We start from the raw sequence: 12,500 nt of genomic DNA, 5'->3' as shown, positions 1-12,500 counted from the left end.
CTTTCCAATTTGTTGTCGGGTCGGTGAAAAGTTGTGGCGTGTTGTCGTTGGTGGTGCGGTGATAGCTTGCCAAAGAAGAGGGGGAGGGCGGCATGTTTGTCGATGGGAGTTGTGGCGGTGGGGGCGGCTTGCTTGTGAAGGAACAGCGTGTGATTTGCGCTTGCTCTTACTATTGTTGCATGTGCATGTGCATGTGCATGACAGCCGTTTGTGTCTGCCACTTTTGCTGCCATCCTTCCTCCGTTCTTACGACGCCCTCATGTCTTCTTCCACTTCTCTGTTGTTGTTTATGGTGGTGATCGACGAACGAATGAACGCAAAGGTTGCACGTGGACAAGGACAAATATGCGAGATAGAGCGGGTGGAGGGGTAAGGAAGTGTTGAGGTGAAGGGGAAGAAGGATGGTGCACAGACGTGGTGATCTGGTGATGTACCACAACATACACATACACACAACACATATACACATTCACACTCACACACCACAACACACACACACACACACACACACCACAACATGCACACACACAGACTTATGACGAAGGTGTGCTGGTGGTGTGGTCTCCGTTCTGCCCCTTGGTGGCTGCTGCCTGTGCCTCTGGTGCCTTGCCGCTGAGTTTATCAACGGCTTGCTTGAGCATCTGGTTGCAAAGTGCCGCATATGGGTTGAGCTTCACGGCCTCATGTCGCGCCCAGGCGTTGCCATACATGCCTGCTGTCTCAAAGTCCTTGCGGGCGCCCTCTGTGTCGCCGTTCAGGCGCTTGAGCACGCCGCGCTGGGCATACACCTGCTGCGCCACCTTGGTGCTCAGCTCGCACTTCTCAATGGCGTAGTCGAGGTCTTTCATGGCGGAATCCTTGTCGCCCTTCATCTGGTACACCTGCGCGCGGTCGTTGTACCCGGCTGCGCGCGAGGGGTTCTCCTTGATCAGCTCCGAGAACGCCGCCAGCGCCTCGTCGAGCTTCTGGTCCTCGGCGAGCTTGATGGCGGCCCGCTCCTTCTCGCGCATGCGCTTCTCTTCCTCCGTGTCTTCCTTCGCGTCCGCTGGGCCGTGCAGCTCGGGCTCCTGTGTTGCAGACCCAAAGGGCATGTTGGGGTTGAAGATGGCCTCAAGCACATCCTCCTCGCACGGCACATGCCCCTCTACTTGCTGCTGCTGGGGCTGCTGGTCTGCCTTGTCGGTCATCGTGGCCGTCTGTGGGAGCAAGGTGCTTGGGCTGGTGTGGCGTGGTGTTGCTTGAGTTGTGCTTTGTGTGCGGGAGAATAATGTGCAATCAAAGTTGATTGTGCAAGAAGCGAAGTGTGCAGAAGGAAGAAGAGGAAGGACAGCAGCTGCTGGTGGTGTGTTGTGTTGTGTTTGCGATGGTGTGCTTGCGGGTGGATGGCGTGCACCCTTACGCCATCGCCTTCTCCCCTTACACGGGGGACCGCCTCGCCGTCGCCTCCGCGCAACACTTTGGTCCGTGTGTGTGTGTGTGTGTGTGTGTGTGTGTGTGTGTGTGTGTGTGTGTGTGTGTGTGTGTGTGTGTGTGTGTGTGTGTGTGTGTGTGTGTGTGTGTGTGTGTGTGTGTGTGTGTGTGTGTGTGTGTGTGTGTGTGTGTGTGTGTGTGTGTGTGCTTGCTTGCTTGCTTGGTTCCTCTGTGTGTGCTTGCTTGCTTGCTTGGTTCCTCTGTGTGTGGCTGGGTAGCTTGAGTGGGTGGCAACGATAGCGTGCGTGGCTGCGTGCAATCCAAGTCAGTGGCGCGTCCTCACTCACCCTTGCATTGGACGTGTGGTGGGATCACGTTGACTGGCTGACTGGCGACAGGTATTGCTGGGAAAGGCAGCGTATCTGTGTTTGATCGATCGCAGGACTGGGCCACCATCGCCCAGTACGTTGTGTGTGTGTGTGTGTGTGTGTGTGTGTGTGTGTGTGCCTTTGTGTGTGTGTGTGTGTGTGTGTGTGTGTGCCTTTGTGTATGTGTGTGCTTGTTGTGTGTGTGTGTGTGTGTGTGTGTGTGTGTGCTTTGTATATGTGTGTGTGTGTGTATGAGCGGATGGCCAGCATGCTTGGCTTGACCTGCCTCTTCGCCACTAACATCACACACGCATATCCACGCACACACAACACACAACAGGGCAGAGTGGAAGGATGGGCTGTTCTCTGCGGCATGGGCGGAAACAAATGAGAATCAGTTGCTGACCTGCAGTGGCGATGGCACATGTCAGCTCTGGGACATTGCAGACATGTCCAAGCCACTGCACGTGTTTGCAGAACACACCAAAGAGGCAACCAGGTAGTCCTTGATGGGAATGTGTGAGCTGCTTGCAAATCCCTCGCTGATCAGCTGTACAGGGAGCGTGCGCCCAGATACAATAGGCACAGCGGTCACACACGCTTCCTTCCTGCGTTCCATCCGTCATGGCCTTGCTTGCGCAGGGTGAGCCACTGCCAGGCACGTGAGGGCGCGCTCTTTGCATCTTCGTCATGGGACCAGTCTGTCAAGGTCTGGGATGCCACAGGTGCGTCAGGGCACAGCTTGGCCACACTGTCCCACCAAGGCTTCGTGTACGATGTCAGATGGTCGCCTCACCGCCAGCATACCATCGCCTCCGCTTGCGAGGACGGCACTGTATCTGTCTGGGACACACGTGCTCCAAGGCCAGCACAGGTTGGAAGTGATGCCTGCATAGTTCTGTTGCTGTGCGTTTGCTTGCTTGCTTGTGTGTGTGTGTGTGTGTGTGTGTGTGTGTGCGTATGTATGTGTGTGTGTGCGTGCGTATGTCTGTGGATGCGGATGTGTATGTGTGTATGTATTTCTGTGTGCGTGTGTGTGTGCCTGTGTGTGTCTGCGTACCTGCGTACCTGCGAGATGCATTTGGCTACGCACAACTCGCTGCTTCTCATCCACGCTCGTGGTATTTGTCTCAACCTCCTCTTCTGCTCATCATCCTACTTGTGCTAGGTCGTGCAAGCGCATGCGCATGAAGCCTTGTGCTTGGACTGGAACAAGTACGACGCGAACATGCTCGTATCTGGCAGCGTGGACCGCACAGTGCGCTGCTTCGACCTGCGCATGGCACCGAGCGCCGTCCCGCTGTATGTGCTCGAGGCACACCAGCTTGCAGTCCGCACAGTTGCCTGCAGCCCCTTTGATGTCGATGTCATTGCAACAGGCAGTTACGACATGTGTGCGTTCCTCTGGAATGTACGTGCGCTTCGCACCGCCATGGGCCAGCACGGCGACACATCCACCCGCCAGCAACCGCCGTCATCATCCTCCTCCTCCTCCTCCTCCGCCGCCGCCACCATCACCACCCCCTCATCTCAAGTACAAGCGAAACCAACAACAGCGGAAGCGGCGACTGTGCTACCATCATCAGTGCCATTACAACAACGGGTGTTGGGACGCCAAGCAGACGCACTGCTGCCACGACCACGACTGCTGTCCAAACACACGGAGTTTGTCACGGGCGTTGACTTTAATGTCTTTGCACCCGAAGTCGCTCACTGCTCCTGGGACAGCACCATCTGTGTGCATCCGGTCTGAACCGATGGTGTCTGTGTGTGTGTGTGTGTGTCTATCTGTCTGTCTGTCTGTCTGTCTGTGTGTGTCTGTCTGTCTGTCTGTCTGTCTGTCTGTCTGTCTGTGTTTGTCTGTCTGTCTGTCTGTCTGTCTGTCTGTCTGTGTGTGTGTGCGTGCATGTACATGCTTTTGCACTTGTGTACTCGTCCGTGTGTGTACATTCACTTCACCCTCATCTGCTCGCTGGCACGACAACACTCGCTTGCCTGTTGATTTATCGTTGATTGCACACCACCACGACCACACAACACCTGCTGTGTTATTCCAAACCAAGTATCCAACTACTACTAGCTAGTGACGATTTGTTCCAACAATACTATGCAAATACATATGACGACCAAACAAGCAAGAGTGCAAGCACGTGTGCTCGAGTGGCGCGTATACACGCGAAGGGTCTCCGGCATTCCCAGGTCAACTATTGAGCTTAAGGAACGATCTTGCAATGCTCTGTAGCTCATGAAGCGCAGCAGCAGCGTGGAATCTGCCATCATCAACAACACCACAACAACAACACAATGCATGAGGGCAGCAATTCATTGGAGCGAGGACGGTTGATAGCACAAGCACACACACGCACACGCACACGCACACACACAAATATGTGCGAACGCCTGCGTAACCGGTTTTACATACACGCACACGTACACGCACACATACACGCACATATACACGACGCATACACACCGCGTGACGCCGTCCTGGTCCGTGTCTTCGACGCTGCGACACATGTGCACGAGCGGGCGAATGTGCCCGGAAAGCACGTGCGGGGCATCGGCCCCAAGACCTTTCAAGATGGACACGAGGACATGCATGGCGCCGCGGCGGACCTGCGGGACAGCAACACCGTGTGTGTGTGTGCATGTGTGTGTGTGTGTGTGTGTGCATGTGTGTGTGTGTGTGAGACAGTGAAATGCGAATGCCAGCAGTTGATTGCACACAAGGATGTTACACACAAACATGCATACACACATATGCACACCCACACACCTGCTCCGAGGGGTCGCGGAGGGCGAGCTGTGAGATGCAGTGCGCAACCTCACTCATGTGCGGCTGGAGGGCAAAGCGAAGAAGTTGACAGATCTCGGCCAAGTTTGAGAGGCAGCTCGCACGCAGCGTTTCATCACCGCGGCGACACATCTGCAGTGGCCAGTGCACGCGCGTGAGATTGAGGTGAGAAGTAGGAATGGAGCAGGATGTATATTAACGGAGGACAGAGCAGAGCAGGCACAATCAACGTGTTTGCACAACATCAAAGCCTTCCCCAAACAAACAGAAGCTCTGCTTTCCCCACCCAAACACACACAATGCACACAAACGAGGGAACAAACGCACGTCGAGCATTGCGGGGAGGACGAGGTGGACGTGTTTTGGAAGAGCGGAGCCGAGCGCTCGCACCACTTGCATCAGGGACTGTCCTATTTTCAGGCGAAGCTCAATGGCCAGTGAACCATCGCGAAACTCTGCCATGATTTTGGGAAGGACCGCAGCAGGGAATGCGGCACCAAGTGCCGCCAATGCATCGATGGCAGCGAGATACAGGTAGCTGTCTGGGTCACCAAGGCATGGTGACAACATCCCAAGGATCTGGTTCAGGTTCTCTTTCACTTGCTCCCGCTGTTGCCAGGCAAATACATGCACACATGGGGTGGTGGTGGTGGTGGTGATGAGTGCGTTGTTGTGCTGTCCGTGCAAACCTTGCACGTACGTAAGGAGCACCACGCACACTCAAACATGGCAACAATCACGATCATCAGCAGACACATGCTCGCACGTGCACACCCACACACTTTTGCATTGATGAGTTTGCGGAGTTGTACGAGCGCATGTGCACGGACGGGCATCAGAGGGTCTTTGATATCCGTGAAGATGCGTTGCAGCTCATCCACAGCAGTGGCGCCTGCACGCATCATGTTGTTGACACGAGATAGTGTGAGTGTGTGTGAGTGTGAGTGTGTGTGTGTGTGTGCGTGTAAGTGTGAGTGAATGTGTGCGCGTGTAAGTGTGAGTGAATGTGTGTGTGCGTGTGTGTGTGTGTCAGCGTGTATGTGCGGGCGTATGACGGCGCTTGGGTGCACCACTCATAGCTCACTGACAACACTTCACCACACTCTCAACTGCAGCACCACTTCTGTCCACACCTTCAGTGCTGTCGCATTGTTCGTGGCTCGGTCCTGCTTCTCTGTTCTCGCCCAGGCCAGACCAGCATGCTGCGCGCGTGCGAATTGAGACGTACAGTCGATCTGCCAGCCCCTCCACGCTCGCATCTTGAGTGTCATCATAGTCACTCCCGCCCGTGGTGGTGGCGGTAGCGGTGCCACGTGCTTGCGGTGGACGGGCGTTGCTGTCTGTGCGTGTGTCTGTGCGTGTGCCTGCTGTGTTAACTTCCGTGCTCTTCCGTAAGCGATCGAGTGCTGGTATACACTGATCAAGCAGCGGCCACAGCGACCGCTCAACGGTAATGAAGCCTGCACGTAAGCATGTTGTGTTTGAGAGAGGGCGGGATGTGTGTTCATGCGTGAGAGCGAGAGAGAGAGAGAGAGAGAGAGAGAGAGACAGAGACAGAGAGAGAGACAGAGACAGAGAGAGAGAGTATCTGGGTGCGAATAATCAAGAAGTTGTCATTTACACAACACCCACACGCACAGGTGTTAAGCAGCCTTTCGACCTCCGAATGTTGGTGCAAGTGCTCACCGCTGAGCAGGAGATCGAGCACGTTGAGCGCCGCGGATGTGACGCCCTCGTGGGGGAACAGCAGCAGCGCGTGAACCAGCGCCAGGCCCTGGTGGTTTCGAGGGGTGGGTTGCATGGATGGTTGCATCAAATCAAAAAGACGATGCCCCACCCGGGGAACACCACACAGCGCGCACACACACACACACACACACACACACACACACACACACACACACACATGCACATACATGCACGCGCGTGTGTACAAACGCACACTTCCACGCAAACTCATAACATCACACAAACACATGCATATGTTCACTCACTCACACACTAACACACTCACACATGCACACACACAAGAACACACACACACACAGAGCAGTTACACATGCAGAGACCGCACCTTTGCCGCGTCTGTCATGGCCTCTGGAGCAACGTGCTCGAGAAGCAGAGCCAGCAGGCGCTCCACCCGGATCAAAATGGACAGGGGAACATCGAACGAGGATGATGGTGACGGTGATGGTGTTGGTGGTGATGATGATGGCTGAAGCGCGCCGATTACCAGCCGTTCTCTCGTCACACCACTGGCAGTCGTCGCAATCGCTGCGTGCCCTCCCCCGCCAACGCCACCACTTGCACCATCACCACTCGCGTGTTGGCTGGGTCCCACGTCCTCCTGTGGCTGCACGCGCTCAAATACATGCGTGAGCGTTTCCAGGAACAGCTGCTGCCCTGTGCTTGCCATTGCGTCCACCACAAACGCAAGATACGCCGCATCCATCATGTCCATCTCTGCATCACCGACAGGAAGCTGCAACTCCCAGCGGAGGACAGATGCACACACACGCGAGCGCTGCTCTTCGTGTTGTTGTTGTTGTTGTTGTTGTTGTTGTTGTTGTTGTTGTTGTTGTTGTTGTTGTTGTTGTTGTTGTTGTTGTTGTTGTTGTTGTTGTTGTTGTTGTTGTTGTTGTTGTTGTTGTTCTTCTTCTTCTTCTTCTTCTTCTTCTTCTTCTTCTTCTTCTTCTTCTTCTTCTTCTTCTTCTTTTTCGTGTTGTTGCTGGTGATCAGCGCGGTCGTATTGCTGCTGGCGCTGGAGGTGAAGACCGCCGTCACCACTTGGAGCGAAGCAGAGATGGTAGCACGTTGGAGAGTGGAGCAGGCAGCGCGCAAGGGCGTGCCTGCAAGCAACGCGGCTGCTTGCTTTGATGCATGTCTGCAGCAGCTCCCGCAGCTGCGGTGAGAGGTGCGAGTGCGTGCGCGTCGCCGTGTGGGCCAGCGTCATAAGCGCAGGCAGCACGGCAACCAGCAGATCCAACACATCCCTGCTGTGCCCGTGCAGGACAAGAAGCCGATGTAGCACCCACACGCTCTCCTCCACGTCACGCGATGAGCACAGGATGGAATTGGTGCTGTGGAGACACGAAGCATCATCATCAGCGTTGACACTGTTGCCACCGTTGTCGTTGCTGGCCCGACTGTCATCCTTGCTATCGCTGTGTCGCTGCTCGTCTCGACGAGTGTATTGGGGTGATGCTGAAGACCGCGCGTGTTGTGCATCTTGCGGCTCGCGTGCTGTTTGTGTGTAGATGAGGAACGGCTTTAGAAATTGGCGAAGAAAGTGCGTGTATGTCAGCTGGGGATCGGCATTGAAGAGTCGAAACACAGCTAAACATGCTGCCCGCTGCGCAGCCAGCGACAACTCTGTGTACACCTCATCCTCCTCATTCTGACCACCGCTGCCGTTGCTGCCGTCGTGACGAGCAGCTGGTGCTGCTGATGTTGCTGATGATGATGCGCCACTGCCGCGCACACGCCGCCCCTGGCAGATGACAGCACGCACTGCAAAAAAGCAGCATGAGAGGGATACAAGTGTGCACGGGGGGGGAGTGAAGGTTAACATGCGCAGACGTGCGTGTGTGAGGTAGCGCAGACGGGTTGTTGATGTTGGATGTGCATGTGTTGCGTGACTGACTGATGAGAGGACATGTAAAAAAGCACGCACACGTGCACAGTGCTCACCAACGCAAACACCACCAGTACAAGCACAGCCCCAGTACAAGTCAGGCTCGCGAACGTTTCGTGTGACCAACCCATCAACCAACTCACGTTGTGGGAAAACGCGTGCATAGTAGCGGTGATGGGTGAAGAACGGCTGGCGCGGGGGCGTGCCAATCATGATGGCAGCAAACTGCGCCCGCTGCCACATCACCGTGGACGATGCCTTACTGTCCTGTGTGGTCTGGTCATCACTCCCATCTGTGAGCAGCATCCGCAGCAGCGTCACAACGCCGTGCCTTCGCATCAGGTTGGCCGCGATGAAGATGGAGGTGGCCGTGCGTACCCATCGCGCCTGGCTGGATGCGCCACTGCTCGCCTTAAACAGCGCCTCCAAGCTTGTGTCAGGCGGTAGTTCGTGCACAAGCAGCCGCTCGAGATCACACAGGGCCTGATCCTGCCTTCGATGGCTGGGCAACTTGTTGCTGGCGTGTGAGGTAGCAGCTGCACATGATGCAGGGTGTGATGCAGTGCACGAGCTGCTGTTGTCACGGCTGCTTTTCTCTCCAGCAACCTCGTTATCCGCATGGCCCTCAAAATCACCAGTCACAGGACTGCCATCATCATCACCATTGTGGCCATCGTCAACATTGTCATCGTCACTTTCATTGCCATCGCTGTCACTGTCGCTGTCGCTGTGTTCAAGCTGCGCTGTGTGTTGCAGCGCAACGGCAGACTGGACGGCGTCCCTTGGCGTGTTGTGATGTTTGAGGCGAATGGTGGCCACCTGAAACGAAACTGCTGCCGCTGTGCCCGCTGAAGACACCGCTGCACCAAACGCCCGATACGAGAGGGCAACTACAAGTGTTGGCAGCATCAGCGACAGCGCTGTCGGCGGCAGCCCCGGGATGGCGGCAAGCACCGTGTCGCAGATGATGGCGAGGCACTTTCGGTGGGTTGCCTGTTTATCTCGTGCGTCAGAGGGTTTTGCGCTGCCCTGTGCAGCGCGAAGGATTGGGGCAGGGGTGTTTCGCGGCGCTCGCGCTTTGACCGGCGGCAGTGCGTTGCTCGGCACATGCGGCGTCAGGCCCAACAAGTCGATGTAAAGCACGCAAGTTGTGATCACACGTTGCTCGCGCAGATTGATTCTGTCGTGTGGCTGGCCGTCGTGAGTGTTAGTGTGGGTGCTGGCATGGCCCCTATGTTCTCTTGCGGTCGAGTGTCCTTCCTCCTCTTGCTGTCGCTCTTGCTGCTGCTGCTGTTGTTGTTGGTGTTGTTGTTGTTGGTGGTGGTGGTGGTGTAAATATTGCTGTCGTTCTTGCTGCTGCGGCTGTTGCTGCTGACGTTCTTGCTGCTGCGACTGCTGCTGCTGTTGGTCATGGGCACCATTGGCCCATGCCTTGACCCCGCACGCAAGAAGCCTGGCTGCTTTCCATGCACGACGCTGCATCTGTGTCATGTCATCTTCCAGCCCACGAACGCGACGCACATGGCTGTCATCAAGCGCCCCGGCGTCTCGCAGCGCAGCCTCCGCTTTTCCTTGGGCAGCTGGCGAGAGCAGGCCTTTCTTGTCCTGCACAAACGCATCCAACACCCGCACCAGCCTCTGCTGCTGCCGCCGCTGCTGCGGCTGCTGTGCCAGCAACAGTGCCGGCCGTGGCACCCCACCGTTCTCCCCCATGTGTGGTGTGGTGTATGTGGTGTGTGTGCGTGCACGTTGTTGTGCTGAAAGTGCGCAGTCGTCCCATTTGTGTGTGTTCATGGTTTGAGACTGAATTCAGGGTCGGTTATGGAGGCGAAGGAGGACAGTGGAGATGTGCGCGAGGTCGCCTGCTTTCGTTGCCATGACGGCCATCAACGGACGTACGAGCACTGGAGCAGCACCCTCCACTGCCGCATGCGCTTCAGCTTCTTCAGCCCTCGAGCGGTGCGTTTGTGTGTATGTGAACGTGCATGTGTGTGTTTGTGTGTGTGTGTGTATGTGTGTGCATGTGTGCATGTGTTTGTGCATGTGTATGTGTGCGTGTGTGTGTTTGTGTGTGTGTGTGTGATTGTGTGTGTGTGCATGTGTGTGTGCGTGCATGGGTATGTTCATGTGTGTGTTTACACGTGTGTGTTTACACGTGTGTATATACGTGTGTGTGTGTTCGGTGCAAACAGAAGCGCAGTCATGATGTCGTGGCCGAGACCATACTGCTTTCCCGCTCTTCTTTCTCTAACGACATTGTACTCTCCTCATATCCCGTGCCATCACACGCTGCGGACGGTTAGATCAGCAAGCAACGCTTGCCAGTGATTTACTTCCTCTCTGGACTCTCCCGAACAGAGCAGACGTGTCCAGAGCAGGTTCACAGCCATGATGCCACGGGTGTTTGCCTTTGAGATGTATGTGTGTGCTGCACATGTTTTGCTTGCGCGTCAGGCTTGCTCACAAGGACATTGCATCTAATCCAAGCAGCAACTGCGTTGTTTGTTTGTCTGTGTAGGGAGGCACGCAACAGTACCTGTGCAAGCACAACCTTTGCATGGTGTGGCCAGGTACGAACGCACATACCCTGTGTGCCTGTGTCTGTGAGTGTGCTGCAGGGCAGGGTGGCTATGCTGTGCATTGGTGATCCTTGCCTTTCTAATCCTTGCTTGTCATTTCCATGCTTGGCTTACACCCAGACACAAGCCCAAGAGGACTGGAGTTGGACAAGACCGTAGAATCTGCTTGGTACGGTCCAGGTAAGCCGGGGATCACGCACACATGAATGGATGGTCTTACTTGGTTTACGTTTCGGTCTACATGCTGATGCTTATACAGACACACATGACTTGAGACGTACACACACACACACTGACGTTGACTCATACACACTCATGTTCACTCAACCACACGTTCACGTTCACTCATACACACACTCTCATGTTCACGCATATGCACACACTCTCATGTTCACGCATACACACACTCATGTTCGCTCACAAACTCTCTCATGTTCACTGATATGCATTCCTTAACGCCTTCGCTCGTGCAGGCGCCAGCTTCTATGTGGATGCGACGGAGAAACCGTGGGAGGACCACTACCGCATGTTCACGTACATCACACAGGAGCTTCCCGCGCTCATCGAAGAAGTGCGACTGTGCGCGTGCACACCTGCATGCCGCTGTGTGAAGACAAATCATGTGCTGAACACTGTACGTTTGTGATATGCGTTGACGTGATGTGGCGTCTTGTAACGTGCGGTGTCTTGCTTGCTTGCTTGTGTTATCGCGTTGCTTGTTGAGCCAGCGCTTCAACGTCACCAAGGAGAAGGGCGTCTGCGGGCACAGCATGGGTGGACACGGTGTGTTTGCCATCTTGGTCGTGTGCATGCTGCTCACTTTTCTGGCTGATGTGACGTGACTGATGTCCCTCCAGTCAACACTCATCACGCTCTCGTTGCCACCAACACTGCACGCAGGTGCTCTCATGTGCATGCTCAAGCAACCCAAACTCTTCAATTCTGTCTCCGTCTTTGCGCCCTTGTGCTCCACTATGTCAGTGTGCATGTGTGTTTCAGTGTGTGTGTGTGTTACAGTGTATGTGTGTGCGTGTGTTTACGTAATGTGTGTCAATGTGTGCGTGTGTGCGAGCCATGGTTGGCAAAGTTTCGAAGCTGCATTCTTGCATGTTGTTCCTCACCGTCTGATTCCTGATGATGTGCACCTCGCCCATCTCGCTTGGTATCCATGATCTCTGCAGCAAGTCCCCTGTCAGCCAGCGCGCAATGCTGCGATACTTTGGCGAAGACAAGTACGTTGATTGACATGAGTTGGATCAAGGGGCAATTGTACACAATGCGTGTGTGTGTATGTGTGTGTTTGCATTACTGTGTGCAGCATTGAGTGTCGGTGCACAATTGCTCAAGCTTGTGTGCATGTTCGCTGCTGTCGTGCACAGGGGCGCGTGGGCACCTTGGGACGTGTTGACGCTGGCACTGCAGCTCCCGAAGGACACCAGCCCCATTCCAATTCTCATCGACCAGGCGTGTGTGTGTGTGTGTGTGTGTTGTTGTTGTTGTTGTTGTTGTTGTTGTTGTTGTTGTTGTTGTTGTCGTTGTTGTTGCTGCTGCTGTTGTTGTTGTTGTTGTTGTTGTTGTTGTTGTTGTTGTTGTTGTCGTTGTTGTTGCTGCTGCTGCTGCTGTTGTTGTTGTTGTTGTTGTTGTTGTTGTTGTTGTTGTTGTTGTTGTTGTTGTTGTTGTTGTCGTTGTTGTTGTTGTTGTTGTTGTAGTTGTTG

At 54.9% G+C, this 12,500-nt stretch overlaps 5 protein-coding genes across 5 annotated transcripts in view; 3 read left to right on the top strand and 2 right to left on the bottom strand.

Annotated features, from left to right (window-relative positions):
• Positions 1-332, top strand: part of PTSG_04045 (Gfpt1 protein) — a 7,885-nt gene extending 7,553 nt beyond the window's left edge. The window contains exon 7 of the mRNA XM_004994885.1: positions 1-332. This exon is cut by the window's left edge and continues 545 nt beyond it. The gene's annotated coding sequence lies outside the window, so the exon portion shown is untranslated.
• On the bottom strand, positions 269-1,308 carry PTSG_04044 (tetratricopeptide repeat protein 36). The gene has a single exon (XM_004994884.1). The coding sequence runs from the start codon at positions 1,185-1,187 to the stop codon at positions 534-536; it is 654 nt and encodes a 217-aa protein (XP_004994941.1). The 5' UTR covers positions 1,188-1,308; the 3' UTR covers positions 269-533.
• Positions 1,279-3,589, top strand: PTSG_04043 (peroxisomal targeting signal 2 receptor). The gene is made up of 5 exons (XM_004994883.1): positions 1,279-1,460; positions 1,809-1,872; positions 2,119-2,277; positions 2,421-2,652; positions 2,947-3,589. Exons 1-5 carry the CDS (start codon positions 1,364-1,366, stop codon positions 3,529-3,531), a joined length of 1,137 nt encoding a protein of 378 aa, XP_004994940.1. The 5' UTR covers positions 1,279-1,363; the 3' UTR covers positions 3,532-3,589.
• Positions 3,590-3,764: 175 nt separating this feature from the next.
• Positions 3,765-9,959, bottom strand: PTSG_04042 (uncharacterized protein). Its single transcript, XM_004994882.1, has 10 exons — positions 8,350-9,959; positions 7,610-8,082; positions 6,647-7,096; positions 6,259-6,346; positions 5,706-6,032; positions 5,355-5,464; positions 4,900-5,181; positions 4,555-4,704; positions 4,252-4,394; positions 3,765-4,048 (listed from the first exon to the last, which is right to left on the bottom strand). Exons 1-10 carry the CDS (start codon positions 9,917-9,919, stop codon positions 3,979-3,981), a joined length of 3,663 nt encoding a protein of 1,220 aa, XP_004994939.1. The 5' UTR covers positions 9,920-9,959; the 3' UTR covers positions 3,765-3,978.
• Positions 9,960-9,997: 38 nt separating this feature from the next.
• Positions 9,998-12,500, top strand: part of PTSG_04041 (uncharacterized protein) — a gene marked incomplete at its 3' end in the record, with an annotated part of 2,880 nt that continues 377 nt past the window's right edge. Inside the window, exons 1-9 of the mRNA XM_004994881.1 lie at positions 9,998-10,165; positions 10,510-10,584; positions 10,725-10,776; positions 10,906-10,965; positions 11,259-11,356; positions 11,514-11,568; positions 11,686-11,761; positions 11,967-12,017; positions 12,165-12,255. Coding sequence (XP_004994938.1) covers positions 10,028-10,165; positions 10,510-10,584; positions 10,725-10,776; positions 10,906-10,965; positions 11,259-11,356; positions 11,514-11,568; positions 11,686-11,761; positions 11,967-12,017; positions 12,165-12,255 — 696 coding nt within the window. The 5' untranslated portion in view covers positions 9,998-10,027. The remainder of the gene's footprint in view (positions 10,166-10,509; positions 10,585-10,724; positions 10,777-10,905; positions 10,966-11,258; positions 11,357-11,513; positions 11,569-11,685; positions 11,762-11,966; positions 12,018-12,164; positions 12,256-12,500) is intronic.

Source organism: Salpingoeca rosetta (genome assembly GCF_000188695.1).
Source record: "Salpingoeca rosetta unplaced genomic scaffold supercont1.9, whole genome shotgun sequence".
Lineage (NCBI taxonomy): Eukaryota > Choanoflagellata > Craspedida > Salpingoecidae > Salpingoeca > Salpingoeca rosetta.
The sequence above is the reverse complement of the archived record's forward strand: the minus strand, read 5'-3'. Positions and strand labels throughout refer to the sequence as shown.

Bases quoted from the DNA above. Each gene is read 5' to 3' on its own strand.
- PTSG_04044 (XM_004994884.1), bottom strand. From the start codon at position 1,187: ATGACCGACAAGGCAGACCAGCAGCCCCAGCAGCAGCAAGTAGAGGGG.
- PTSG_04042 (XM_004994882.1), bottom strand. From the start codon at position 9,919: ATGGGGGAGAACGGTGGGGTGCCACGGCCGGCACTGTTGCTGGCACAG. The intron at 8,083-8,349 runs GTGAGTTGGTTG...GCTTTTTTGCAG, and splicing joins TGCACGCGTTTTCCCACAAC to TGCGTGCTGTCATCTGCCAG. The intron at 5,182-5,354 runs GTGTGTGGGTGT...GCCTGGCAACAG, and splicing joins GCAAACTCATCAATGCAAAA to CGGGAGCAAGTGAAAGAGAA.
- PTSG_04043 (XM_004994883.1), top strand. From the start codon at position 1,364: ATGGTGTGCTTGCGGGTGGATGGCGTGCACCCTTACGCCATCGCCTTC. The intron at 1,461-1,808 runs GTCCGTGTGTGT...GACTGGCGACAG, and splicing joins CGCCTCCGCGCAACACTTTG to GTATTGCTGGGAAAGGCAGC. The intron at 2,653-2,946 runs GTTGGAAGTGAT...TACTTGTGCTAG, and splicing joins GTGCTCCAAGGCCAGCACAG to GTCGTGCAAGCGCATGCGCA.